The sequence below is a fragment of the Ictalurus punctatus genome, chromosome 2, assembly GCF_001660625.3.
Source record: "Ictalurus punctatus breed USDA103 chromosome 2, Coco_2.0, whole genome shotgun sequence".
NCBI lineage: Eukaryota > Metazoa > Chordata > Actinopteri > Siluriformes > Ictaluridae > Ictalurus > Ictalurus punctatus.
The window spans coordinates 6,966,848-6,994,766 of record NC_030417.2 but is presented as its reverse complement, the minus strand read 5'-3'; the positions used below and the strand labels follow the sequence as shown (position 1 = coordinate 6,994,766).

The window sequence follows — 27,919 nt, the reverse complement described above, 5'->3', positions numbered from 1 at the left end:
TCAGAAGAAAAATATTTTTTCCCAGACAGTTCTGTTATCAAAAGAAAACATTTGTTATTTCGTGACTACGAGGAAAAATAAGAGAAAACTATTTTTTTTGTTGTTAAGAGATCATGAGAAAAGATAAGTTGTAATTTCGAGATTTGTCTTTTGTTTGTGCGCCATCACAAGAAAAGAAAAGAAAAAAATCAAGAACATTCCATCAAAAGAAAACTTTTGTTATCTTGCGATCAAGAGAAGACAACAACTTTTGCTGTTATGAGATCACAAGAAAAAAGTTTTGCTTTGTTTTTTCAATAAAATTTTGTAACCGACAGAAAATAACTTTTGTTATCTCGAGATCACGAGAAAATAAATTCAATAAAAAGATAACGGCACAGTAAAAAAAATATATATATATATATATATATATATATATATATATATATATATATATATATATATATAAATAACTTATTGATTATTGATTGGATTATCATTGGATAAGCAGTAAGACTGGATGTAAAGTGCAAATAAACCAAATGAAGAAGAAAAAGAACTGAAAATGAGATCTATCCGGAATAAAACACATGGCGGTAGGGAAAAAGGCGGGTGTGGGGAGGCGCTTCCGTGTTGACGGTGGAGTCAGTAGAGTCAGTAGATTGGAGCGGTCGCGACAGAGAGTCACAGCGCTTTCGCTTATGTCAGTACGACGCTGTATTTCTTTAAGCTAAGTTTGGTCTAAATTCCTCGGTGTTTTGTTGTTGTTGTTGTCTGCGTGTCCGCGGATGAAACTATGAGTGTTTACGGCTCGCAGCGCGCGCTGCACTCTCTCAGTCGGCGCACTGGCTCGCGCAGCGACGTCGCAGTCAGTAATTATCAGTTCGGCGGTAATGGATTCGAGCAGGAATATCAAGAGGACTACAATGGCTACACGTTCTCTAAAGGCTCCATGGGGGGAGGACAGGGGTAAGCGTTCCTCACAAAGCTTAGCCAACACTGTAGTTTGGTCATCACACAGAGGTGGCTTATGGGGAAGTTTCTTCTGGAGAACTTGGAACTGAGCATTGTAGTCTGTGCTCAAAGCCTTTGATGAAATGAAAACACCCACCTTGGATTTAAGACAGAGTCCCACATCTGTAATGAGATTAATCATCTATTTCATCACTAGTCTTTTGCAAGTGTTTAAATTGTGACCCAAGTCCAGTCCATAATAAAGCCTATGTTCTCTAACCTCTGTATTTAGTTTCAGGGCTTTTATCTCACCAGGTGCTGGTGGTGTTTTCTTACCAGTTCACAACAATGAATCATCTCATGGCGGTCAAAAAGTGAATGATCTATCTATCTATATGATTGCTCGATTAATAATTTACCTTTTATAATAGCATTTTACAGATGACTTTGCAGCTGGTCTTTCATGTTCATGCACTGTTTCATGGTTAATTCTTTATATTCATATATGCTTCATTATTCATCATTTGTTAGTGCTGTAGTCTATATGTTGAATTTACATTCTTACAAGTAGGGCATAATTGTGCTATAGACTGGAAAATGTGGCAGCAGATATTTTGACTTAAAACAGAAAGTGCACAGAGTGCAAATTGTTTTGGCTTCAGTATTATCTGCCCCCTCAGCAATTCCTGTAAATCATGACCTAGGCATGAACTCTATGGTGGCAGATGAATCTGGTTAATGAATCAGTTTTAAGAGGAGGAAGTTACACTTTAACATACCTTTTTGGAGTGAATTTTTAACCAGGAGATTCGAATAGGACTCGACACGTACAACATACAATTCACATTTATCTTCTTTTATTTATTTATTTATTTATTTATTTATTTATTTATTATAAATTAAAATCAGAAGTGATGTCTCATTGTTTTCTATAACATAAAATACTGTTTTAAACACATGTTGCTTTTAAACCACAAAAGCAATTGTTTGTTTTGTGTGCATGAGCCTATTTTGCTGTATGAGCTCATATTCTGTGGGAAAAGCAAAACGGAGTTATTATTCAGGATTATACAATGTGTAGAGGAATTTGCACACCGGAATTAAGGCTGGGCCAAAAATAGAACGTTTGATAACAGCCAGGATGCACATCAAGCAGTACAGCATTCTAAATGCATTGAGCGAGTCTTAAAATAGAGTTGTTGGTTTTTTTTTTCCTTGAGCACTTTGTGTGACACTGTGCAAGTTTACCAAAATGCTGAATCTCCTGAATGGTAATGATGGGGTTTTCTTACAGCTATAATTACGTACGTTCATGCATGTTTGTGCAAGCTTCTCCGAACACGATCCAGCAATAAATTTTCTTTTTATTACAACCTTTCTTCTCTTTAGACCTCCCCTTCATGTTATCATCCATCAGAGAGCTTCCATACTACAGGGCCAATGCCAAGAGTTCCTTCATAAAGCGGAGTTTATTTTACAAACGGTGAGTGTAGTCTGCAGTTCCACTTGCCCCCACTCATATTTTTTTTATTATTTAAAAAACAGGGTGTGTGTGTGTGTGTGTGTGGTGAACTGACGTGTGTTGGTGTTGCAGGACACAGATAGAGCAAGGGCTGCAGTAGAAGCAGAGCACTGCATGATGTCTGCCAGGGACCTTATTGAACAGCTCAAAGGTCTTGCTGTGGATCTTCGGAACATGGGCCAGCCCAACGATAGTGTGCTAATGACGTGAGATACGCATGCACACACATACAGACGTGTGCATACATTTACAGACACAACCAATGCCACACAAACACATGCTGTATATACATAAACATAGGCCTGAACATACTGTTTGCACCATACAATATATTATAAATTCTCACAAATATAGCGCCTTCCAGAAATATTTGGACGATTTTCGATTTAATTACTGCATTTTCCTATTTAAAAATTTTCTGTAGTCTTTTTGAAACTAGTCGCTTGCATTCTGCATTTTACTGTGACTTGAATGATCGAGAAAGCTGCAGCTAGTCTACTAAAACGAGAAAGCTGGATGCCACAGGTTTCTAGAACATTATACTGATGAGACCAATTAAAACTGCATTTTCTGTCCAAGAAATGGAAGAGAGACTTTGCTGAAGCACACACAAAGCATTTCCAGAATGCAGAAAAGCTGTGGAGAGAGGGGGGGAAAAAAAAAAAAAAAAGGTAGCACAGCTGGCATAGATCAAGCAGACAGCTGCCCTGCATTGTGAACATTCTCCAACGCTTTATCTGGGTTTTGACACAGCATTGTTCAGATAATACATGAGCTAAATGCTGAATAATTGTTGCCACGGGCCTCTAAATGCAGCAGAACTGACACAACAGTAAGCTGCAAATATGAGGTAAACTATTCATGTTACATACAGTGAACATGGGTGGGGGGGGACCACATTTATTAAGTTACAGTCTCGAGTCTCAACAACAATAATGGATGTAATATCACTTGTACCAAGGACATCCAAGCAAACTCTGCAGCTTTTCCGCTAAAGCCCTCTTCGATAAACGTCTGCCGAACATGAGTACAGCTAAAAGGTCTCATTTAGCAACAAACATCACTGCAAAAGACAATTTCATGCAGTCGCGATTTTGCCAATTCAAGTAGTTTTCTGCCAAATAAAAGCACAAAAACCTCAAAAAAGCTGCAGCTAAATCAAGCATTTTTGGCTGCAGCAATCACAGAAACCTCCTGTGAAATCATGTACGGACTGGTTTTAGCTGCTGTGTACTGTATATTTACTAAGGGGTGTGTGTTCTGTTAAACATAACCCCCACTGAACCAAAACACCAACCCTATAGCTGTGCTGGAGGAAGAAATAAAGGACAACATAAAGGGAAGATTTATGTTCAACCTGATTACCTTTAGCTCATTACCTTGCTTTAGGACCTCTTGGCTACATGCAGTTAATTAAATCAATTAATAAAATGCATAATAATGGAAGAGTGGAAAGCAATACAAAAATTAAACCAAATTTTCTATGATTTAATGTGATTAACTAGGACTATTCATACAGCAATAAATTGGCAATATACTACACTCCTATTAGATGGTTATTTCAGTGCTCTCCATATTCTCCTTCATATACTGTGTCATCATGATTTTGTTTGTTTGTTTGTTTTTCATTTTTTAAATTGTCTGTTGCTTTTATGTTGCATCATAGTACATTTGACAGAAAAGGGGGGGAAAAAACTTTACTTCAGTCTGCATTTTCAATCCCGGGCTTAAGCCAAAGTACTCGTGTTTAAAGATGGTTATCCAGGTGCTACTGGAAACCCCCTTCTCACCTCTATTGAAGAAAAAGCTGGCAACCTTGGAGTTTCATGGTTGACTGTCATTATCATTGACTGTGAAATTGTAGAAACGACATTCCCTGCCCAGGAATCATGCCTGGGATGTGATGGTGAGAGCACTGAATCCTTACCACTGGATCACCAGGGATATAGCAGAGGTGTGCAATACATGTGGGGGATTTTAATCTGAGTGGAACGCTTAGAAACCTGATTCTTATACCTGAATACCAGCAACTTTCCTTGTGTACAAATGAAACTGAGCTTGAATGTGGCTGTTCCTCTGTCAGCAGTTCTTCCTTATAGCTGGAGTTATTTGATTACTGATTAAATCTGATTTAAAAAAAAAAAAAAAAAAAAAAAAAAAAAAAAGATCAAGAGCTGTCTGTATAATCACTTAATTGCAGTACTGAGCATTGAAGCATCAAGGGGCTACCAACTTTCAATGAAGCACCTTAGATGCATACCTCAATAGTTGCTCATTTAAGAGAACTGTTGTACATTGGTCTTATTCTTAAGCTTAAGTATACTAGTCAATTTCCTGATTTCAGGAAACATCGCATTTTTAATATGAGGAGCTATATACATACTAGCCCTGCTTTGATTCAGTCATTTTTGTGCCCAGTGTTGAAGAGTGCACAGAGCAGCTAAGAGCAATACACATGGCTCTGGGTGGCTCTCTGCAGAGGAAGAGCCGAAGCAGCAGAGGCAGCATGGGCTGGGATGAGGCGGACAGGAACCTCCAAGATGCCATTGCCTGGATTGGCCAACAGAAGGTAAACTCAAACGCATAGTTAGTCATAAACACTATATTTTCATATTCAGACAAGAGCAAAGGAGGCATAGGGAGAGAGCCACAGTACTTTTCCTTCCTCTTTCTTTGTGGGTCATGTCAGAATTGCAAAACAACATTCTTCAGAGAATGAATGAAAAGAATCTTCATCCACACAATAAAGAGGGGCCTGTATTCAAGCCCATGTAGGCACACTGCCAACACCTCCCTGTTGAGAAAAAAAACCCTATCTGACTGTAAATCTAGGATTTGGCTATTCCTTCTTTTGTGGAAGGTCTTCTCTCTTTCAACAGTGCAGTATAGTCTTTCTTCGAGAAACTGCTGCCAAGCAGTAGTGTGCCCAGAATAGAGGCAGGGATGAGAAACACTAGGCAAATAATACACCCACCCCTCTACTGCATGTATCCAAACCACAGTAACTCGGCCTGAAAGTGAAAATCTTTTGGGTGTTTGAATTACTCCTTTTTTTTTATTACAAAAGAGGGAACTGGATCATTTGCATTACAGAGAGGCAAACAGAAGCGTGAGAGAAAGCTTTTCCTTGGAAACATGCAATAAATCTCTTCCCGTCTCATCCCCCCCCCCCCCCCCCCCCAACAGAATTACGGCAGAGTCACATGACCTGCCTGCTGATCTAGTACTATGCAATATAGGCTGTACAAACAGTCTTAAATATCCCAAAAATATATCTTTGTGTAGATATAGCTTTTATCTGGTTATTCTATCTTACAAGAAGTTATTCTATTTTACAACAAGCATGTGTATTGGTAAGAAAAACACTATGGTTTGATTGTATAAGAGCACGATGGCATGTAATAAATAACACATGATTGCTCATACTGGTAAAAGAAAATAACACATGCTGTGGTGGTGTGATACAGCTGGGCACGAAGTGGATTTAAAATTTATTTATTTACTTTTTATATATATAACAGAATGGCTGCAAAATGTGTTATTCCACTTATACAACATGCCCATGGTTACAATTTTTAATTTATTAATGAAGGACACATCACACTTATTAAATATTTATAGATACATTTAATGTTCTGGAACATCTGCAAGGCATGTTAGTTCCTGTTATCACATGCACTATAGCAGCTATAAACAGTTGTACCCTCACCATCCCCCCCCAGACCCCCCCCCCCCCCCCCCCCCCCTTCATGAAGTAAATAGGACAAGAAAATGCACAAACCCCCTTCCATAACTGTTATGCAAACGTCTCCTAACATTAGAACAAGTGCATTAATACACCTCTGTCATTTATGGTACAGATGGAATTATTTTCAGAGCTGCTTTTATAGAAAATCAAATTAAGTTAATTGAATTAATGTTAAACACATACAGAAGCTTTAAAACCCTGCTCTTTAAGTGCCCATAATTAAGCAGATAAGTTGCAGCTAGCATACTTTAACCATACAATTATGTTTAACATTTTAACAGGGAGTGTTGTTTCGATTTCTTCATACTTTTTTACACAATTCACTTATTTTGTAGCGTCTGATAGAGACCTCGCCATGGGGAGACGAACCCGCTGCCATAGATCAGCAGATAATGAATCACAACAAATTTCACAACTCTATCCAGAGAAGTGTGGAAGTGGAAAGAGCTCAAGAGGAACTAGTAAGTTTATTAAACACGCATATACACACAGGCATGCATTAGCATGCATACTCGCACAAAAACATTCAGTTTAATGTTAGCATGTTGGGGGGTTTTTTGGCCTCAGGTTGTTCAGATCATTCGAATGTTATCTTTGGTTTTACTGGCTATACAAATGACATTGCTATCTACAGAACCTGTATTAAAAGCACACACTTGTATTGCTGCTAAAAAAGAAATACTACGTAGGGAAATGTATCCATACAGTGCATCAGGATCTACCAGTGCTGCTAATTAATTTTTCACAACTGAAGTTTAAAAAAATCCCAACATATCCCTCATCTCAAATTGAAAATGAACGACTTCTTGTCGTTTTCTGGCGTCACGTTGCCAGTGTGAGTAGACTCTGAACAAATCTTCACCGTCTCTCACTCTAATGCAAATACACACTTAAGAACAGAGCTGTAAATCTAGACCATATTAGGTTAAATCAAACAATAAAACACTTGTGCAATAAAGACATAAAACGTTTGCCCTGTTACAGAGAGAGAGAAGAGACAAGGCCAGCCTGCATTTGCTGGAGCAGGAGTGGGACAGCCTACAGGTAGGCACTAAATAGTCACAAAGTTGCGTAGCTAACCAAATGTCCATTTCCACAGATTTCGGGTCACACGGTTCCATGAAAAAGTATTTGCTGATTTCCTTTATTTTTGCCACAGTTTCATATTCTCATACACAATTAGGAAACACCAAACACAGTTTTTAAATGATTTTCATTTATTGAAGGAAATGGGTTATGCAACACCTATATCACTCGTGTGAACAAGTACTCACCCTCCAAAACCTTATAACTGGTTCTGCCACCTTTAGTTTCAACAACTGCAACCAAACACTTCTGATAACTGGAGAGCAAATTGCTTTGGAGGAATTTTGGCCCAGACTTATTTGTAGAATTGCTTTAATTCAGCCACATTGGAGGACTTTCAAGCATGAAAGGTATTGTCTAATGGTGTACTCGTGCGAGGCAGAATAGATCGTTCTGTGCCTGAGCACGTTTGGCCCCCAAACAGTGTCACTGTGCCCCAAACGACTCCAAATAAGCCATAATAATAAACTTTTTATATATATATATATATATTAGGTCTTTTAAAAGTAGCTTCTCAAGGTGCTTTACATAAACACAATCACATCTAGATACAAATCATACAAATCAGCACACATACCAATAGTTCCAAAAAAATATTAAAAAGTGAAGTAAAAGCTAACCTAAACAAGTATGTTTTAAGATAATTAACGTTACAATGATGGACTTTTTTGTGCTGTACGAGAGAAAACAAAAAGCCGCATTGAATTGACAAGTGTACTCGGGCTCAGAACATTAAGTGCAATGTAAGTGCAGGTCAGCGGGGGAGTGGGGAGGGGGAGCAGTCGTGCTTGGGCATGGTACAGGACAACCGGGCCTAGTGTGAGTATGCTCTAAGCATTCAAGTCAGGACTTTAACTAGGCCACTCCAAAACCTTAATTTTATTTCTTTTGAGCCATTCAGGGGTGGATTTGCTCTTGTGCTTTGGTTTGTTGTCTTGCTGCATAACTTAATTGTGCTTGAGATTCAGATCACAGATTGATGACCTGATAGAGAGGAGAATTCATGGTTCCATCAGTTATGGCATGTCATCAAAGCATCCCCATGCCCAAAACATCACACTACTACCACCATGTTTGCCTGTTAATATGATTACACTATATGTAATTAGACTTATGTCTTCCAAATGTTTCACTTTTGACTTATCAGTTCACAACATTATCCCAAAAAAAATCCTGGGGTATCACCAAGGTGGTTTTGACAAATATGTTCCTCTTGGTTAGCAGTGGATTTTTGACTCTCAACTTTCCCATGGATCTCATTTTTCCTAGTCTCTTTCTAATGCTGGCATCATGAATGCTGACCTTTTATCTGAGGCGAACAAGGCCTGCAGGTCCATAGATGTTTTTCTGGGCTTTTTTGTGACTTCCAAATTAAAGTCATTAATGTGCTCTTGATGGAATTTTGGCAGACTGGCCACTTCTGTGAAGATTAACCACTGGTAGATGTCTTTTATTTTTTTTCCCTTTTGGAGATAATGGCTCTCACTGTGTTCATTGGAGTCAAAAGGCTTAGACATGGCTTTGTAACTCTTTCCATCATTCTTTTGATTGTCACACAGTGTGCAGCCTGTTGAGACTTTAAAGCCTACTTTACATTGCTGGAAACGTTCTATTTAAGTGATGTTTAAATTGAACTGGAATTGACTGGAAGCAATCAAGCCTAGATGTGTCTAGTCTAATTGAACCCAATTATCAATGACATTTTGTTAATTGGTTGACTGAGTAACTAAGAAGGCAGTTACTTTTTCCACACAGAGCTCGTTGGTGTTGGATACCATTTTTCCTTCAATAAATAAAAAAATTATCATTTTAAAAACTGTATTTTCTGTTGTCTTTGGAGGCAAATACTTTTTCAAAGCACTGCAGATTGTGTGCAATCATAATCATATTTAATAGAACGATCATGTACTTCGGATCGATTTAAAATGGAACACGCAATCTAAGAGCATAGTCTTCAGGATGCCAGAAAAGATATTTTTCCCCATATTTGCAGAAACTGTCGTTTGAACGCGGTGCTCACTTACAAGAGCTTCAGAACATCATTGGTGAGATCACAGGAGAGATCATGTGGGTCAATGATCGAGAAGAGGAGGAACTGATGTTTGACTGGGGCAACAAAAACATTGATGTCTACATCCCCAAGAAACAAGAGAGCTACTCAGTAAGACTGTACAAGCAGCCATACATACACACATACACACACACAGGGTGATAAAAACATGACCATTGTTTCTGGTCACTTTTTTTTTTTTTTTCTTTTTTTTTTAAATCAGAGGTTGATGAGTGATTTGGAGGAGAAAGAGAAACATTTGAATAAACTGAAAATGAAAGTGGACAACCTACTGGTAAACAACCACCCTGCATCAGACAAAATCGAGGTAAGTGCTTGTTTTTCTTTCTTTCTTTCTTTTTTGCACAGGATAATTTGCTTATACAGGTGCACATGTCCTCCCTAAACATTCAGCCCTTGTATTCTCTAGGCTTACATGGAGACTCTTCAGACCCAGTGGAGTTGGCTTCTCCAAATCACCAAATGCATTCATGTACATCTAAAAGAGAATGCAGCTTACAGTCAGGTAAAACTCAAGCTCCATTTGCACCAAGGATATAACCAATTAACAGTTAGCCTTTTTCTCCTCATGGAAGTGTTTTGTTTTGCTTTAAGACCATGGGGGACTGAAATAAGCCCATGTTCCCTGTATATGTAGACAATACACTCCTGATACAGTTCTGGCTCGGTGGTTAAAGGCTCTGGGTTACTGATCAGAAGGTCAGGAGTTCAAGCCCCAGCACTGCAAAGCTACCACTGTTGGGTAGTCGCTCTGGATAAGGGTGTCTGCCAAAATGCCGTAAATGTAAAAATGTAAATGATTCACGCCTAATTTTAAATAATACACAAAGAGAATGTTCATTGAAGATCTGTTGGTTTTGTTGGATACACCAGGGCTTTATAGGACTTAATATTTTACAGGATGTGAATAATATTTGGTGTTCCCCAACCAGGAATATTTAAATAGCCTACAAACTCTCAAAAGCACCATTAAAACAATAATAACTATGCACTATTGATATTTTATCATTTGAATTCATTTAAAAGAAATACAACAAACAAAATAAAAAACTGACTTATCAAATGTAACCGACTACAGTCTCCAACACATACTGGAAAACATGCCTGTTTTTTCCAAGCACTTCAACTGTAGAACATTTCAGTCTATAGTTATTGTAAAGCACCTTCAGGTTATTGAAAAGGACTCTATACATAATTGTACTATTAATGATGATCTGCAGAATGCAATGTCCATTAAATGGGAAACATTGTATTATTGTATTAGAGTGTTAAGAGATGGTTTTTGTGTATTATTGTTAAGTTTGACACCCTGAAGGCCAGGGTGTCACTCATTTTAGGTAATGGGTCATGTTACAGTCAGTCCTTGTCAAGTGGGCCAGCCCAAAAAATCAGTGTAGTGAACAATATCTCCTCTAAAAGGTGTTCATTTATCCACATGCTCACCAGCTTGCATTGGTGATCATGAGTTTACGAGTTAGGCATCCTATTTTATTTATTACAAACTTTGTTATAGATTTTTATTTTATTACTTCTACATTATCGAGTCAGTACAAAAACCTTTTAAATTCCCAAACATTAGTTTTCCAGGACAAAATTAAATGTTACAGAAAAATGTTTGTATGTCAGTAAAGAAAGCAACATATTAAGTGGTAAGAGACACTTTTCAGACAAATATAATGAAGGCTTCTGGATTTTGCTGCAAAAATAACAAGTGAAGGTCAAAGTCTCCAGAAGAACCGTGGCTGATTCTGCAAGATGCTCCATAAATCTTGCACATTTCCTTATAAAACTGCACTAAATCTTTTTTTTTTTTTTTTTTTTTTTGGAAGAAAAGGGTCATCACACCAAATATTGCCTTGTTTCATTTATTACTGTTTTCTGCTCTTTTGTAGCATTAAATTTATTTATTTATTAATTTCATTATTTTTGAAGGCATCTTTGCTCTACAGCATTTCTTTGCATGTGCCTAAGACCTTTGCACAGTACTGTACACGACTAGTTTAATTACGAAGTGTCGCAAACAGTTGGTAAATAATGTCAAATTTGGATGAAAAATCCTATTTAAATATTTCAGTATAAAAGTTTTTTTAGATGTCATTTTTAAAAATGTTATTACTCATGTATACAGTAACCCACAACCCAACTATATTCAGTTCTTCATAGAAGCAAATGAAACGTATAGCAAACTACAGCAACAGCATGAGGTCATCCGCAAGAAATTCACCTGTGACAAAATGACGCCCCTGCCGAATTTACAAGAACTGCTTAAAAGCCTAGAGGTAACGCACATGTGTGCGCACACACACAACACACATCTAAGATTTTACCCTAGACAACTGCTCAAATGTTCGATATTGTTATGTTTGTGTCATCAGAAAGAGCAGGCGCATCTTATGGAGCACAAGCAACACGTCCAGCAGCTGGTCAATAAGTCTAAGAGCATTGTGAGACTCCGACCAAGAAACCCAGAGGAGAAGAGTAACAGCCCTGTTAAAGTACAGGCATTGTGTGACTTCAGACAGGATCAGGTAACACATGCTCATGAACATCCTGTACGTATGTACATCCTATGTATTGTCTTTCAAACTCATTTCCATTTCTTCCGCTCTTTCTGTCTTTCTGAGCAGAAAGTGATCTGTAAGGGTGATCTGGGCATTCTAAAGGATAACACGGAGCGCAGTAAATGGCTTGTAACTGGACCTGGAGGACTGGATATGGAGGTGCCTTCCGTCTGCCTGATAGTTCCACCACCTAACCCGCTGTCCATCAGCCTTGCCAACAAGTATGAAACGTACATGCATCAGACATGCATCAGAAAATCCCACGATCCTATAACATGTGATGCATGAGTGTACTTGTCTTGAATTGCAGGAATGAGCAGTATTACGAGGCCCTTCAGTCTTTGTGGAACCAGCTCTTCATCAATATAAAAAGCCTCATCTCCTGGCAGTACTGCCTGCATGACATCAGCCGCATCAACTCTCTCACAATCACCATGGTGACTCAATACTTGCGCGCGCACACACACACGTATATTAATCTGCATAACAGTTAATATTAATAATACATTACACATGGGATCTGTATTGCAACGTGCATCAAACATAACTTTCGGGTTCAGCTTGTAGTTTTGTGAATGTCCTTGAACTTGAACTTTTTACTTGCATACTAATCTATAAAGTATTGTTTTCGAGAGGCAACCTGTAATGAGTTTCCAGCTTTTTGAACACCATTTTGATGATTTTTATTTTGTGAGTGTGAGTAAGGAGGTTTGAGGAGGGGATAAGAGGAAGGGTCTATGACACGGTAAGGAGAAAAGCTTTTTAAAATTAAATAAAATAAAATAATACTTGACCTTTTAAAAAGAGTAAGTACTTATCTATATGACTTGAAGACACACCTTTGTTGGTATACAGCCAGTGTATGGCAATTGTGGGTTGTTTTTAGATTTTGAGATGTGTGTTGCTTTTTCGGACAGACTACCAATTTCCTCTTATCGGTTATTTATTATTGCAGCCCAGAACAAAACAACCTACCCTCTCAATACCAGTTAATTTCTTTACCCACTCTGTAATGTCCTAATCTATGTGTTTGTTTGTGTGTGTGTGTGTGTGTGTGTGTGTGTAGTTGGCTCAAATGCGTCCAGAGGAGTACCGCAGCATCATGAAGAGCTTGGAGTCTCACTATCAAGAGTACCAGAGAAACTGCTTGGGTTCTGAGATGTTTGTAGAGGAGGACAAAAGAGCCATTGAGAGCCAGTATACTGGAGCCCAGAAACACTATGATCAGCTGATTGTACAGCTCCCAGCCTACAGTGAGTACATACACATGTAATGCTTTTCCATGTGTAACCGTTGTCTTCAGCCTAACCTGCGCACACGTGCATGTGTAAATCAAGCGGATTGACCAGACTGATTCGCCTCACACACATACACCTACACATTTTGCTTCATTTTCAAAAACCTTTGTTTTTCAGCCGGCCAGCAGGAGGTGGTTGTAGACAGTTCAGTGAAGGCGACATCTTCGACAGTTTTCCAGGGTGCTAAGGTTTCATCTGGTGTAAACGTGCTCAGTGAGTTGCATGCCCTGCAACTGAAGCTGGAATCCATGGAGTCTGCACTTGGTAGACACCAGCACATCCCAGTGGGACAGGGAGCGCCAGCACAATGCACCAGTCTTATCACTGGCACACAGGTAAAAGCAACACTCGTAGTCCCTGATCTCCTTACATGGTATAAAGCACAGATACATGACATGTGCACACACAGTCAACATGGCAGATTCATATTGAAAGCAGCCCAAGAGCAAACAAAAATATGCTCAAGAACATCTGTACCTATTTTGTCATCATGATGTATGTAGGTAGTGGTGAAGGATGTGGAGTCACTGAGAGGAGAGTTCCAGAGGCTAAAAGAACAAGTGCTCACCGAAGTAGAGGGTATGAAAGACACTGATAAAGCTCAGTTTCTACACAGCCAACTCAACCTCATCAACGAGAGACTGGACAGGCTGGGGTCTCATTCTGCCACTTATCTGCTAAGGTAGAAAACATTCAGAAGACCTGGTTTTAAACACAAAAAGGCATGTTTTTGTCTTTTTCTGTCAAACTCCTACACTCTCTTTTCTTCAGGTTGAAGGCTCTGAAGTCTTTGCTTCAGGCCCTGCTGCAGGCAGAGGATGTGGTGAAGGTTTATGAAGCTCGACTCACTGAGAGAGAGACAACGTCACTGGACCCAGACGAAGTCCAAGAGTACCAGAGCGATCTTAGGGTACTACTGATTTAACCTTGATGAGTATTATTATGATGTTCATGGTTAAATAATAGATGGATATGCTTTTTGTTATGCCTTTCAGGTTATGCGGTCTGAGGTAGATCAGAAGGAGGGTCTATTCCGTTCACTGGAGGAAGAGTTAATTAAGGTTCGCCAGTGCAATGAGCAAAGGTGTGATGTTGACCTATGCCTATACAGTGAGCATGTAAAGCAGCTATCTGACCGTTGGAAGCGCATTCAGACGCAGTTTAACAGCAGGCAAGATGATCCTTTTCTTTTTTTTTCTTTGTTTTTTAAACATTTGTGTGCATATATATTACAGTATCTCACAAAAGTGAGTACACCCCTCACATTTTTCTATATATTTGATTATATCTTTTCATGTGACAACACTGAAGAAATGACACTTTGCTACAATGTAAAGTAGTGAGTGTACAGCTTGTGTAACAGTGTAAATTTGCTGTCCCCTCAAAATAACTCAACACAGCCATTAATGTTTAAACCACTTCTTCAGTGTTGTTACATGAAAAGATGTAATCAAATATTTACAAAAATGTGAGGGGTGTACTCACTTTTGTGAGATACTGTGTGTGTGTGTGTGTGTGTGTGTGAGAGAGAATTTTTTTTACTTATGCCTCTGTAAATTCTTCCTCTCTTAGGTCTAGGGAATTGGATACATACCTACAGCAGCTAAATCATTATCTGATTTCGAGCTCTGCTCTCAGTGCCTGGCTTAATGACACAAAAAGTCGTATAGATGCTCAGCTGACAGTCAGGACCGATGACATCACAGCCCTCAACAAACTCCTTAACCAACAGAAGGTACGACTTTCTTTATTTAAAAAATGTAGTTATCTAGACTACAAGTTACTGTACAAAAAAATGCAGCTCAGCTACAGGAAATTACACAAGTAATTTATCTTGACAGCAAAGTTTGTTGTCATCGTGTTGATTACAGAACACAATAAACAAAAATGTGTCTTGTTGTCTGTAAGTACTGACGTAGCATTGAGTTTGCATTAACCCCTAAAATAGAAAAGTGGCATGATTACTTTTTCAAAAATATTAAATTCTCTACTAAACAAATTGCTGTGTTGATGAGAAAACATCTCATAATTAACATCAAATAAATGAACACTACCTTAAAATACTGTATGCAATTAATGATAAATGATGATTTTATTTGACAATCAGAGAGAACTGACACATTAACATTGTTTCATTTATCATCATCATCAATAAATACATTATTTAGTGGTTTAAAAGTATATATCATGGATGGTAATAATATGAAATATGAAGTAATCACTACTCTAGTACAGTGTTGCTAAAGAATTGTAAAGCTACTTGAATTAAAGTTATTAAAATTAATATGCTTCACTGCTTGCAAAGCCCACAAGTGAAGCTAGACATGCTTCAGTGCTGTATTTCTTCTCAATCAATTAATAAACGTCCTCACACTATAATTAATTATAAGGAATATTCCTGTTCAACAGTGATTCAATTCATTTTATGTGGTGACTGTATTTATAATCCTTAGGCACTGAATTCTGAGATAACAGGAAAGCGGGAGACTGTGGAGGCTGTACAAAGAGACGGTGACACGTGTGTTAATACCATCAAGGTATAATGATGTAGAGATGCTGTCATGTTCTTTTTAACAAATGTTATTTTAATGCCGTTTTAAGTCCAACACAAAAATAATACTTTTTTAAAAACGTATTAATATGTAGGACTATGAGCTTGGGTTGACATCTTACAGTGCTGGTCTAGAAACTCTACTCAACATTCCTATAAAGAAAACCATGCTGCAGTCTCCAACTACAGTTGTGATGCAGGAGGTACAAAATATTAAATAAATATTCATTAGGAATGAACTCATATTTTGTCTCTAGTTCAGGTTCCTTATTTTATTTTTGTGTTTCAGATTTCCTCTTTGCATAGTCGCTATTTAGAGCTACTTACACATTCAAGTGATTATTGCAAGTCTCTTGGAGATTCATTGAAGAACTTAGAAGAGCTTAAGGTACATAAGGTGTACTTAATTTTTATTATTGAACGTGCTCATATAATTTGTTGTTGTTGATCTCTGATCCTTATTAGATGTGTTCTCCTGTGATTTATTCATAGATGCGGAACACCAAGATAGATTTGCTTGAAGAGGAGCTAAGGCTTCTGAGAGCTGACATAGAGGACCGTGATGCTAAGAATGTTTCACTGCGTGAGGCACTCTCACGGTACCAGCTTAAGCTGAATGAGTCTCAGGAGCACCTCCTTTCCCTGGAGGAGGTGAAGAGAAGCCAGGCTCTACAGTGTAGCACAGCACAGGTGAACCTAAGTTCCTCTCAGAACCGCCTACAAGAGCTCATGGAGGAGCTGCGGTGTCTCAAACTACTTGTGGAGGAGGAGAAGAGAAACAGAAAAATTGTGGAGGAAAGGTATAGCAGTCAACAAGAAGAATATGAGGAGGCCATGCGGAAAAGGCTAAAGGAGTTAGAGGGGGCCAACTGGGCCAAAATCGAATTGGAGAAGACGGTGTCGGATCGGACACGGGAGATTGAGCGTATGCGGAGACTGTTGGAGGAGGAGTCTCAGAACCTGAAACAGACACAGGTGGAGCTGGCTAAGGTAAGGCAGCAGCACAGCACTGAAATGAGAGAGGTCAAACAGACCTATGAGTCCCAGATCCTGGTAACACAAACAAACATACAGAAGCTCTCGCAACAGCAGAAGGATGACTCCTTGTCCATGCAGATGGAATGTAAAAGGGTAGAGGGGGAACGCAAGAGCTTGCAGGAAGAGTTGAGGAGACTGCAGCTCACCCTCAGTGAGGAACAGGCTCAAAGAAGACATGCAGAGGCAATGCTGCAGCAACAGATCACAGCAGGCACAGAGGAAGCCAGAAAAAAGAGTGAATTGGAGGCTCAGATACAGCTCCTTCTTAGTCAGCAGAGTGCGGAAGAGAGCATGTGGAAGGAAGTTCAAGCACACAATACAAAGTCTCTGCAGGAGAAGACCAATCAGATCTCCAGCCTCACACAGTCACTTGATGATGAGTTGCACAAGTCGAGAGCACTCGAGGCAGAGATTGGCCATCTGCAGAAGGAGCTAGCAGACCTCCATGCTAAACATACAACTTGTAGTCAGGAACTAATCAGACTTCGTTCTTCACACCAAGAGCTAAGCATCCTCCGTGTGGAGGTGGAAACCCAGGGCAATGAGCGAAACCGGGCAGAACGGAATATTGCACACCTTCAAGCAAGGGTTCAAGAGCTCCAGGAGGAGCTAAAACAACTGGATGGGCAGCTGAATCAGCAAATAAATGTAGCCCAAGAGGAGGCTGCCAAGCGCAGGAAGACAGAAGCTCAGCTCGAGAAGACCAACCAGGCTATGCGTGAGTACATCTCCACCATCACCACTTTGCAAAAGAGTCAGGAGGAGGCTAGCACAGAGGCCAGAAAATCAGAAGAAGAGCGCAAGAAGCTACAGGAGGCTCTTGACCGTAACCTGAAGGAGTGTGGTACCTCCGCTCAGCGTCTAGCTACACTGGAAGCTGAAATGAAAGCTTTAAGGTTTCAGCTGGTGCAGGAGCAAGGCCGGGTGTGTGAGGCCAATCAGCGCTTTCAAGCCCTGCACCGAAGTATGGAAGAGAAAACCAAAGCACTGAACGAGACCATTTCTGATACAGAGCGCATGAAGAAACTCACAGAGGCACTCACCAAAGAGCGCCTCAGCCTGGAGGAGGAGTTACGAGCTGTGCGGCTAGAGCATGACAAACTGCTGCAAGGCAGACAACAGGAGGATGATGAGATGAGCACCCAGATTACAGCACTTCAGCAACAGCTCCAAAAAAGCCAATGTACCCGTATAGAGCATGACAAACTTATCCAACAGCTCTCACGGGAGAGAGAGAAGCTTCAGTCGGAGATACAGAATATCCAAAAGCAAGCCAGTGAGGTACTAATCAACTGTAGAATGTCTGGGACTATCATAGACTGTAGTTCTACTCAGACATTATGTAGGAGCGTTTCCATCTTGCTTCATGCTTTTCAATCTCTTCACCTTCTGCAGATGGCCTTTTGTACTCAAATTTTCATTTCATGGTCTATTTCTACACCTGAGACTGACACTTATTCCCATGGAAGGCACTTATTCTCGTGGAATCCTCAGGCTGTGTGCTTTATTGGCTGCTTTGTGTGTTCAATTTATGGTGTTTTGATCATTGCCACTCAATCACTAATCAAGTCGTTCTCAAGTCATTACTCTGTTAGATATTCTCCAAAACGTATACACATTGCCTTGTTTGCCTCTGGGACTTTTGGATTTTGGTAGTATGATTATATCTGAACACTTCTAAAGTTACATACAGTGAATCAACTGACCAGCTGGACAGGCACTCAGCAATAATAAAATAACTATCATTAGATTCTCTGTTTCATATTAAATGATTTTAGGCAGTCCCTCCAGGATTTTGTGATTTGAAGAAATTCATGCAAAATCAAGCAAAGTTCACAATATTCAGAGGAGCGTGCAAATGTTTCAAAATTTCCACAGATTTGGGCCAAGACGCACGAATGTGACATCACGACGCACGTTCATTCAAAGCCCTCTTTGGATCATGCATGTTGTACACGAGTATAGCTTAAAAAAGTCTCATTTACCAGCAAACACAAAAGATGTTGCACTAAATTGTTTTGCACTTGCAATTTTGTCAATTTGTGCAGTTTTCTACAAAAAACTCAGGAAAATGCCTTGCAAATTTTGAAAAAAGCTGCCGCAAAATCAAGCATTCTTGGTCGCAACAATCACAAAAAAATCGGAAAATCCTGTACGGACTGATTTAAACTACTCATGAATAATTTTCTTGCTTTTTTCATTTTTAATTGCATCCACTTGTGCTTTTAGAATATCTAAGATTTGAACCCTTATGGTCTTTCGTAGTTTGAATTGGTTGTTAACATATTTCTCTCTCTCTCTCTTTCTCTATCTCTCTTTCTAATCAGATGTCAAGCTTGATCCAGTCTTCCCAGTCTCAGTGCACTGAATTACAACAAGAACGAGATGCCCTCATCAAGAAGTTAAAAACCCTAGAAGAAAATATGACCCATATGCAAAAAGCTGAGGGAGATCTTAAAATCACCAGACTGTCACTAGAGTCAGAACTGCGCCTTAAAAAACAGCTTCAGGAAGAGAACGAGAGGCTCAGGAATGAGTTTGGCATCTGGAAAAAGCAACGTCAAAGCCAGGATGAGAATGTGCAGCAGCATGTCACAGTGCGCATGGCGCTAGAAGGAGAATGTACCTCGTTGAGAACACGTATGGAGCAGCTGCAGGCCCAACTGAAAGAAGTTGAAGAGCGCTATAAGCTTCAACTGCAGGGATTGGAGCAGGAGCGCAGTGACCTAGTTACACTCAGAGATTCTTTGCAAGATGAAGTTCTGAGACTAAGACAGAAAGCAAATGCAGTAAACACATATACACAGACAGATTATCCTGGCACAATTGTTGATCCCTCCACTCTGGTCTTTGATGGTGTCCGCAAAAAAGTCACAGCCCAACAGCTACATGACTGTGGTGTTCTGGACAAAAAAACACTGGGCCACTTGCTAACGGGCCACCAGACTGTTCAGGATGTGGCTGTTAATATCAAGCTGAATCTCAAGGGCACAGGAGCCATTGCAGGACTAGCTGGACCCACTGGGAAGTTAACAGTCACAGAGGCCAAAAAAGATAAGCTGATATCAACAGAAAGCGCAGTGAAACTGTTGGAGGCTCAAGCAGCAACAGGACATATAATTGATCCCAGAGCAAATTTAAAGATGACCGTGGAAGAGGCTTGTCTTAATGGACTTGTGGATGAAGGGGATAAAAAGCAACTGCTGACTGCAGAGGCTGCTTGCATAGGGTTTAGAGATTCAAACACAACCAAACTTCTGTCAGCCAGTCAAGCCATGAGAAAGGGATTGATAGATCAAGATACAGCTCTGCGTCTGCTGCAGGCGCAGGAGGCTGCAGGAGGAATTCTTGATCCTGTCCTTAGCGTATACCTCCCTAAGAATATTGCCAGGGACCGTAGTCTAATTGATGAGAATCTTTATCAAGCCCTGAATGCAAAACCAAACTGTTATGTTGACCCTGGGACAAATCTGAGTACTAGCTACGTCAGCCTGAAGAGGCAATGCAAAGCTGACCCGAACACAGGCTTGCTCATGCTACCAGCCCCCCTGGCACCCATGACTGTACAGGGTTTACGGGAAAAGGTTCCTCTGTCGCATCTGGTCGAAGCCAACTTGTTGGAGCCTTCTGACATTGATCAGCTAAGAGAAGGCAAACTGACTAGCCACGACATTGAGCACAGACTTAGAGCCTATCTGCAGGGATCTACCTGCATTGCTGGAGTCTATGATCATTCTGACACACGCATTCTGCCTATCTACCAAGCAATGAAAGAAGGACTCCTACGGCCTGGCACCACACTGGAGCTTCTGGAGGCTCAAGCAGCTTCAGGCTTCATAATTGACCCTATCAACAACCAGTACTACACAGTGGAGGAGGCTTGTAAGAAAGGTCTGGTTGGTGTAGAGTTCAAAGATAAGCTCCTTTCGGCTGAGAGAGCCGTCACTGGATATAAAGATCCTGGTACTGAAAAGATCATCTCCCTTTTCCAGGCAATTGAGAGAGGTCTGATTGAAAAAGGCCATGGCATTCGCCTACTGGAGGCTCAGATAGCCAGTGGTGGCATCATTGATCCCAAACAAAGTCACAGAATCGATGTGGATGTTGCCTATAAGAGAGGTTACTTTGGTGAAGAGATGAATCGGATTCTAAAAGATGAGGGAGATGACACAAAGGGATTTTTTGATCCTAACACTCAGGACAATCTCACCTATCTACAGTTGAAGAGTCGTTGTATCACAGATGATAAAACTGGCCTTGTGCTTCTGCCACTTCATGATAAGAGCAAGATATCAACACAAAAGAACACAACAAGGAAGACAAGGGTTGTAATTGTAGATCCAGACACCAATAAGGAAATGACAGTACATGAAGCCTATCAGAAGGGGTTGATTGACGATGAAACTTACATGGAGCTTTCCAAGCAGGAAAGTGAGTGGGAGGAGATAACCATCACTGCCTCAGATGGTACAAGTAAACTCGTCATCCGTGATAGGAAAACAGGCCTTCAGTATGACTTGAAAGAACTACTTGATAAAGGTGTAATCAGTGAAGACAACTTGCATGAGTATCGCTCTGGGAATATTACTCTTACACAGTTTGTTGACATCGTAGCCATGAACAAGCCCCTCGGCTCTTCCTCATTCTTAACCTTGGTGTCATCCCAGACAGTCAAAAGAGAAATCATGACCTCTGTTGGAAGTGCTCCCTTGCAAACTCCCTCTTCACCAGACACCTTGAAGCGCATTGCCAGCATGTCAATTAGTCTGACGTCACCTGAAGAGTTGACAGATGAGCAGAGTCCAATTGGGGCCATTTTTGACACCGAGAAGTCCGAAAAGATCAGCATATATAAAGCAATGACGCATGGCCTTGTAGACTCTATTACGGCACAGCGACTGTTGGAGGCACAAGCCTGCACTGGTGGTATTGTAAACCCAGAAAATGGCCGCCGTATCTCCATTCAAGAAGCTACTCGCAATGGCATAATTGATGATGGCATGGCTAATCGGCTGAAACCTGCACAGAAGGCCTACATTGGCTTTGAGGATGTAAAGACCAAGAAAAAGTTGTCAGCAGCTGAGGCGGTGAGAGAAAAATGGTTACCGTTTGAGGCTGGACAGCGTTTCCTTGAGTTCCAGTTTTTAACAGGAGGCCTCTTTGATCCAGAGCTCGGCCGTAGACGGATGGTTGATGAGGCTGTAAAATTGGGTTGGTTGGATGGAAGAGCATCACAGAAGCTCCTGGACACTCGTCACCACCCCAAGATGCTGACTTGCCCCAAGACAAAGCTGAGGATCACATACAAGGAGGCTATGGACGCCTGTATGTTGGAAGATAAAACAGGAGTACGCATGCTTCCTGCAGCCTCTACATCGTCACGTGGTATCAGCAGCCCTTACAATTCAAACCCAAGCTCTGCTCCAGGGTCTAGGACTGGATCCCGCAGAGGCAGCATGGATCAAACTTATTCCAACTCATCTGGCTCCAGATACAGCAGTTTCAGCTACAGTAGCACCTCTTTCAGCAGCAGGTCTCTATCATAGGCTCTGTTTATTTGGAGAGTAAGTTTGATGAAAATATAGCCCAAAGGGTATTTAACGTAGAAAAGTATAAATATATTAACGGTTTGATGACCTATGAGTTGATGGCTAAATGTTAAATTCTAAACGGCAAATAACGTTGAAGACACCAAGTTCTTATTTTTGCTTAAAGCTACAGTACTGAACTTTTGCCTCTCTATCGCCATCTCTGTTTGGAATATAAAATTGCAAGTTACGTGGGGAGGGTGGTGTTTTTTTTTGTTTGTTTGTTTGTTTTTTTTTAAAAACGTGGGTTGTGCTTTGGCACTCCCCCTTTAAGCGGATGAATCTGAATGTTTGATGTATTCGTATGGGTTGCATATTAGCTCTAATACTTGACGACAGGTGGTGGAGGATACGGTTTTCTTGGAGTAGAGGTTGTTGTCGGTTGTTGCTCAGAGTTGTCACCACCTCTGAAAGGCCATGCCGATATTTATTCTCATTTTAGCGCGGGCTCTGTCATTTTCCCTTTTTGACTGCAGGCTCTCGGCAATTCGAGGTTTCTTGGTTTTGACAGCTGATTCCCCAGATGTCAACAATGATTGCCGTTTAGAACTATCTAGATTAAAAGCAGCCATCTAGATGACGAGTTTAAATTCTAAGCAACTGTTGTAATAACAAGCTACAAACACTCCATTATCCTTAGCACCCAGACACGCGATATAGTAGCTGGCTCTTCTTCTTTCTGTTTACGTATGTGACGTAACCATACAAAGATGAATGACGTCAACTGACATTTTCTGCAAAATCCGACCTGACCGCTCCAATTATAAATCATTATTTTAAGCTTACTGTTGCGAATAGGAGTAAGGCAAGGAGACCATTTTGAACACTGATTTTTTTTTTTTTTTTTTATGTACTTGCTCAATAAATTTTTGTTCATTTTTAACCAAAGAAAGTTAGATTCTGCAGCTTTAATACTTCCAAAAGTATTTTAAATGTTGACATTTTTATACCAAGCACCTTCTCTTTCATGCAAATATCAGTATCGTCAGTTTTTAAAAAAAATATTTTGTTTGATAAACTATTAAGGCAGTTACATATCATGTAGGATTATATTACTATAGAGATGTGAAAGTGTGTCTTTTTGGATGATTGAAAATCACAAGAATTTGTATTTGTTGGAGTGGTGTGAATAATTATCATTCACAAGGATGCTGTGATGTCAGCTCAGACCGGGAATTGAGAATGTTATAATAATACCATTAATTGCTTCCATTTAGTTAATTTGAAATGACTTTACATTTCTCCTCATATAAATCTAACATTTGTTTAAGCATTTGTCCAATGTCCACTATCTTTTTAACAAAGTTGTTAACTGATTTGATGTCTTGAAATAAAAGTTCACTACCACATTTGACGTGAATCATAATTTAAAAAATCTTTAACATCAAATTTGCCACATTAAACAAATAAGTAGATTAAGATAATTTACACTTCATCGAAGGCCACAGTTAATACTAACAAACTAATATCACAAAGTTTCAGATTACACACAGGCACCAGGTATACCTGCTCTCCTCATTCATATGGTTTCCATTTTTATTGAACCATTACCCGCACGATTACACCAGAATTTAGACATCAGTGGTAGCCAAGTAGATACCATATCATCAGCCACTATGCAGATAATTTCCTCACTACAAGAGACTGTCCAGACCATTAGGAAAATACTCCAAGTTTCCAATTAGTCTATAAATTGTACCAAATCCACTGTCTTCCCAATGAGCATGCTCTTACCTGTTCAGATTCTACCAATCCTCATAAAGCTTCACATATTTAGACATTTAAAAAGCACTCACTGTCTGCTTATCCAAATAGCCAATTATGTAGCAGCTTTGAAATGCATAAAATCATGCAGATACTGGTCAAAATCTTTAATTAATGTTTACATAAAAAATCAGAATGGGGAAAGATGTGATCGCAGTAACCCCGGCATGGTGCTGGTGCCAGATGTGCTGAATTGAGTATTTCAGAAACTATTTCTATATTTTAATTTATTTATTCATTTTCATGTGATTCATTTACTGATTTGCTTCTCTTTAAATCCAGTTTTAAACTGTGATATTACAAAGGTCTTTCCAGATTATTACTTGCTACACTGTATGAGATAACCCCAGTAAAATTGCCTGAATTCTATAATATAATTTGTTCACCATGTTAGGTTTAAATCCTCTAAAAACAGATTCGCAACTGACTAACATTACTCCGTTCCAGTTCATATCCTTCAAAGCACTGGCATGTTTTGTTTACTCTCACAATCCCCCAAACACACACACACCCAAAGTCTCCATAAAATTTTTTTTAAAAATGAGACAGCAGTGTTTCCCACAATAACCAAAAGTTGTCCACAATGTGAAAACAACTCGGAGGGTAAGCTGAACTAACCAACAAAATTACCAATACAAAAAGTTCCAGTAAGACAAAAAGCCCCTACTGACTTCAAGTCTGATAAACAGTCTGCGCACAATAACAAATATAATGTCCTTACCTTTTAAAGACTTGTAACAGATAATATAACAGTGTAGCACGTAAAGTTGAGGAAAAAACACATACAATTAATAAACAGAAACTCTAACCCAGTCAGAACCTCAAAGCAGAGAACCACATTAATACAGAAGTAGATTTAAGAGGAGTGAGTCCAGAAAATCTAGGCGAAATAATGCAAGGATGATCTCTTCAATCAAAATCCGAATACTGTAGAGCTGGAAGGCCGAGTGCAAAAAATAAAAATAGAGAGAAAAAGCCGCCGCTGTGTAGGTGATGCAGTTCACCCAGATAGGAAGAGTTTAACATAGTCTCCTGCTTCCTCCGCTGAAATAATGTCCTTCCATAATATATATAATATATTCCATAGCGAGCGCCCTCAATACCACGAAGTTCACGCCGAACCTCGTTAAACGTGGCCCAGCCTCTGTCTATCTTGGCTGTGTAATCAGGGAAAACGGAGATGATCAAATCCCTCACTTTAATCCGCTGGAGCTCTCTCGCATGGCGTAAAATGTCAACACAGTCACTGTGATGGTGGAATCTGCACACAATAGCTCGTGGTCGTTCACCAGGCTTGGGCTTCGGCTGAAGGGTCTGGTGGGACCGGTCCAAAACCGGCTCCTTCTCCAGACCAAACGCCACTTTTAATAAGGCCGCTGCAGCAGCAGTTGTACAGGTGTCAGCGCCCTCTGGAACTCCGACTATCCAAACGTTATTGCGCCGTGACCTCGACTCCAAATCCTTACATTTATTCTCTAATTGAGTCACGGTCGCAGTGAGAGACTTGATAGTAGTTTTTATATGAGGATGTCATCGGTGCAACCGGAGAGAGCGTGCTCCATTTCCACAACAGTACCTTTCAGTGTGGGTATGGTAGCCTCGGTAACGACTTTATCACTAGCCAGCTGTGTTTTCACGACCTGCAGGTCAAGCTGAACAGCAGACAGTGCAACCCTGAAAGTCTCCTGGAGCTCCTTTTCAAAAATATCGGCAATGTCCTTCCTCAATAAAGCCAACAGCTCGAGCCTGAGTGCGGCGAAGTCAAAGTCACCACTCGGCGACGTGGATTTAGGGGAAGAAGGGGACTCGCTCGTGACGCGCACACTTGGCCTCAGTCGTGTCTGAATGCTACCATGGGTTTTCATGTTCTTTCCAGACATTTTAACGTACCACAAAGTTAAAAGTGCAAACAAGGAAACGGAGTAGAATAAGTCAAAATATATGACCGAAAAGTGCTAATTAATTACAATTTTAATCGAAATCAGGAGGAGCCTCCAACTTCACGTCCTACTCCATCAAACTCCGAATTCGAATCCTTAGAAACTATTTCTACAGGCGCTAATGCCTTATTGATGAGAGAGGCCAGAGTAGAACAGCAAGACTGGTTCAAGGTGACAGGAAGGCTACACTGACACAATCACTCTGAACCACTGTAGTGAGCAGAAAAGCATCTCAGACTACACAACACATCAGACCTTGAATCAGATGGGACACAACAGCAGAAGACCACATTGGATTCTACTCCTGTCAGTTAAGAACAGGAATCTGAGGCTACAGTGGGTACAGGCTCATCAACACTGAACAGCTGATGATTGGAAAAACATTTCCTGGTCTGATAAATCTTGATTTATGCTATGACATGCAGATGGTTGGGTCAGAATTTGGCTTCAACAGCATGACATGGACAAAACGGGCCTTGTGTCAACATTTCCGATTGGTAGTGGTGGTGTGATGTAGAGAATGTTTTGCTGGCACACACTGGCTTTGTAATACCAACTGAGCATTATGTGAATGCCACAGCCTATTAGAGTATTGTTGCTGGATATGTGCATCCCTTTAGGCCTACAATTTACTTATCTCCAGCATGATAATGTGCCATATCACAAACTGGCATGCAAAAATGACAAATTAGCTGAAAATGTGAACATGGGCCAGAATCTCAAAGGAATGTTTCCAACACTTTATAGAATCCATGCTATGAAGAACTGAGGCGGTTCTGAGACCTATCCGTTACCTATCACTATCACTCCCAGTGCTGACTTCTGGACACGGATCTTTAAAAAAATAAATAAATAAATAAATAAAAATAATTAACAATATAAAGTAATCTGCAGACTACAGGGGAAAAAAGTGGAAATGAATATGAAATGGGATTTATGAACTGCACACATTTCAAGCACAATTCTCCAGATAACTACATACATGCCATTGGGTACTGCTAACCCATGAAACATTTTTTGGCAACAAGTTACTAATTCAATTCAATTTCATTTATATAGTGCTTTTAACAATAGACTTGGTCATAAAAGAGTTTTACAGTAGTCCAGATGGAATTTTATATTTAGATCCATAATGAGCCAGCCAGAGGCAACAGTGGCAAGGAAAACCTCCCTAAGATGACATGAAGAAACCGTGAGAAGTAACTAGACTCAAAAAGGAACCCTTTCTCTTCTGGGTGACACTAGACAATGGAATTATAAATCATTACTCTTCCATAATTGTTTTGTTGTTTAATATTAATATAGTACTTTGAACAATGGACATTGTCACAAAACTGTTTCACAGCAATCCAGGTGTAGATTTATATTTAGATCCCTAATGAGCAAACCAGAGGCAAGGAAAACTCCCTTAAAGGACATGAGGAAGAAACACTGAGGAGCAACTAGACTTAAAAGGGAACCCATCCTTATCATTACTCTTTCACATTTTTATATTACAAAGTCAAATAGTGTTGAAAGGATGTTCAGTATGAGCATTATAGTGTTTATCATTACAGGAACAGTTCTTATGTATAACTCTATAATGTCCAGGTGAGATTATCCACTGATGATTGGATGATCATTACGTTATCCATGTGGGACCATCCATAGCAAAGCAGAAGTTATGTCAGAAGCACTGATGCTCCAAGCACAAGTATTATTACTACTATGGAATCAAAGCATCCCATACCTCTCTATGCCAATGAACCCAACCACATTTAACTAAAAAAGAAGAAGCTATTTTAACAATATGGTAGACTATTCAAATTGGTTTTCAACC

General features: G+C 39.9%; 1 protein-coding gene across 2 annotated transcripts; it reads left to right on the top strand.

The window, feature by feature from the left end:
• The first annotated feature begins 611 nt into the window (after positions 1–611).
• Positions 612–23,745, top strand: wu:fi04e12 (desmoplakin-B). 2 transcript variants are annotated; one of them, XM_017494269.2, is made up of 24 exons: positions 612–948; positions 2,323–2,416; positions 2,528–2,661; positions 4,874–5,024; positions 6,539–6,664; positions 7,188–7,247; positions 9,283–9,450; positions 9,563–9,667; positions 9,770–9,865; positions 11,514–11,639; positions 11,736–11,888; positions 11,988–12,142; positions 12,232–12,358; positions 12,988–13,174; positions 13,337–13,554; positions 13,723–13,901; positions 13,991–14,129; positions 14,215–14,390; positions 14,792–14,954; positions 15,673–15,756; positions 15,866–15,973; positions 16,060–16,158; positions 16,263–18,089; positions 19,136–23,745. In XM_017494269.2, the coding sequence occupies exons 1-24, from the start codon at positions 776–778 to the stop codon at positions 22,352–22,354; spliced, it is 8,067 nt and encodes a 2,688-aa protein (XP_017349758.1). In that variant the 5' UTR covers positions 612–775; the 3' UTR covers positions 22,355–23,745. The 2 variants fall into 2 exon arrangements, with proteins under 2 accessions (XP_017349758.1, XP_017349765.1); XM_017494276.3 differs by having other exon boundaries at positions 614–948; positions 16,263–16,760.
• The last annotated feature ends 4,174 nt before the right edge of the window (positions 23,746–27,919 follow it).

Coding starts and splice junctions, on each gene's coding strand:
- wu:fi04e12 (XM_017494269.2), top strand. CDS start 776: ATGAGTGTTTACGGCTCGCAGCGCGCGCTGCACTCTCTCAGTCGGCGC. Junction 5,025..6,538: donor CCTGGATTGGCCAACAGAAG/GTAAACTCAAAC, acceptor CTTATTTTGTAG/CGTCTGATAGAGACCTCGCC. Junction 18,090..19,135: donor TCCAAAAGCAAGCCAGTGAG/GTACTAATCAAC, acceptor CTTTCTAATCAG/ATGTCAAGCTTGATCCAGTC.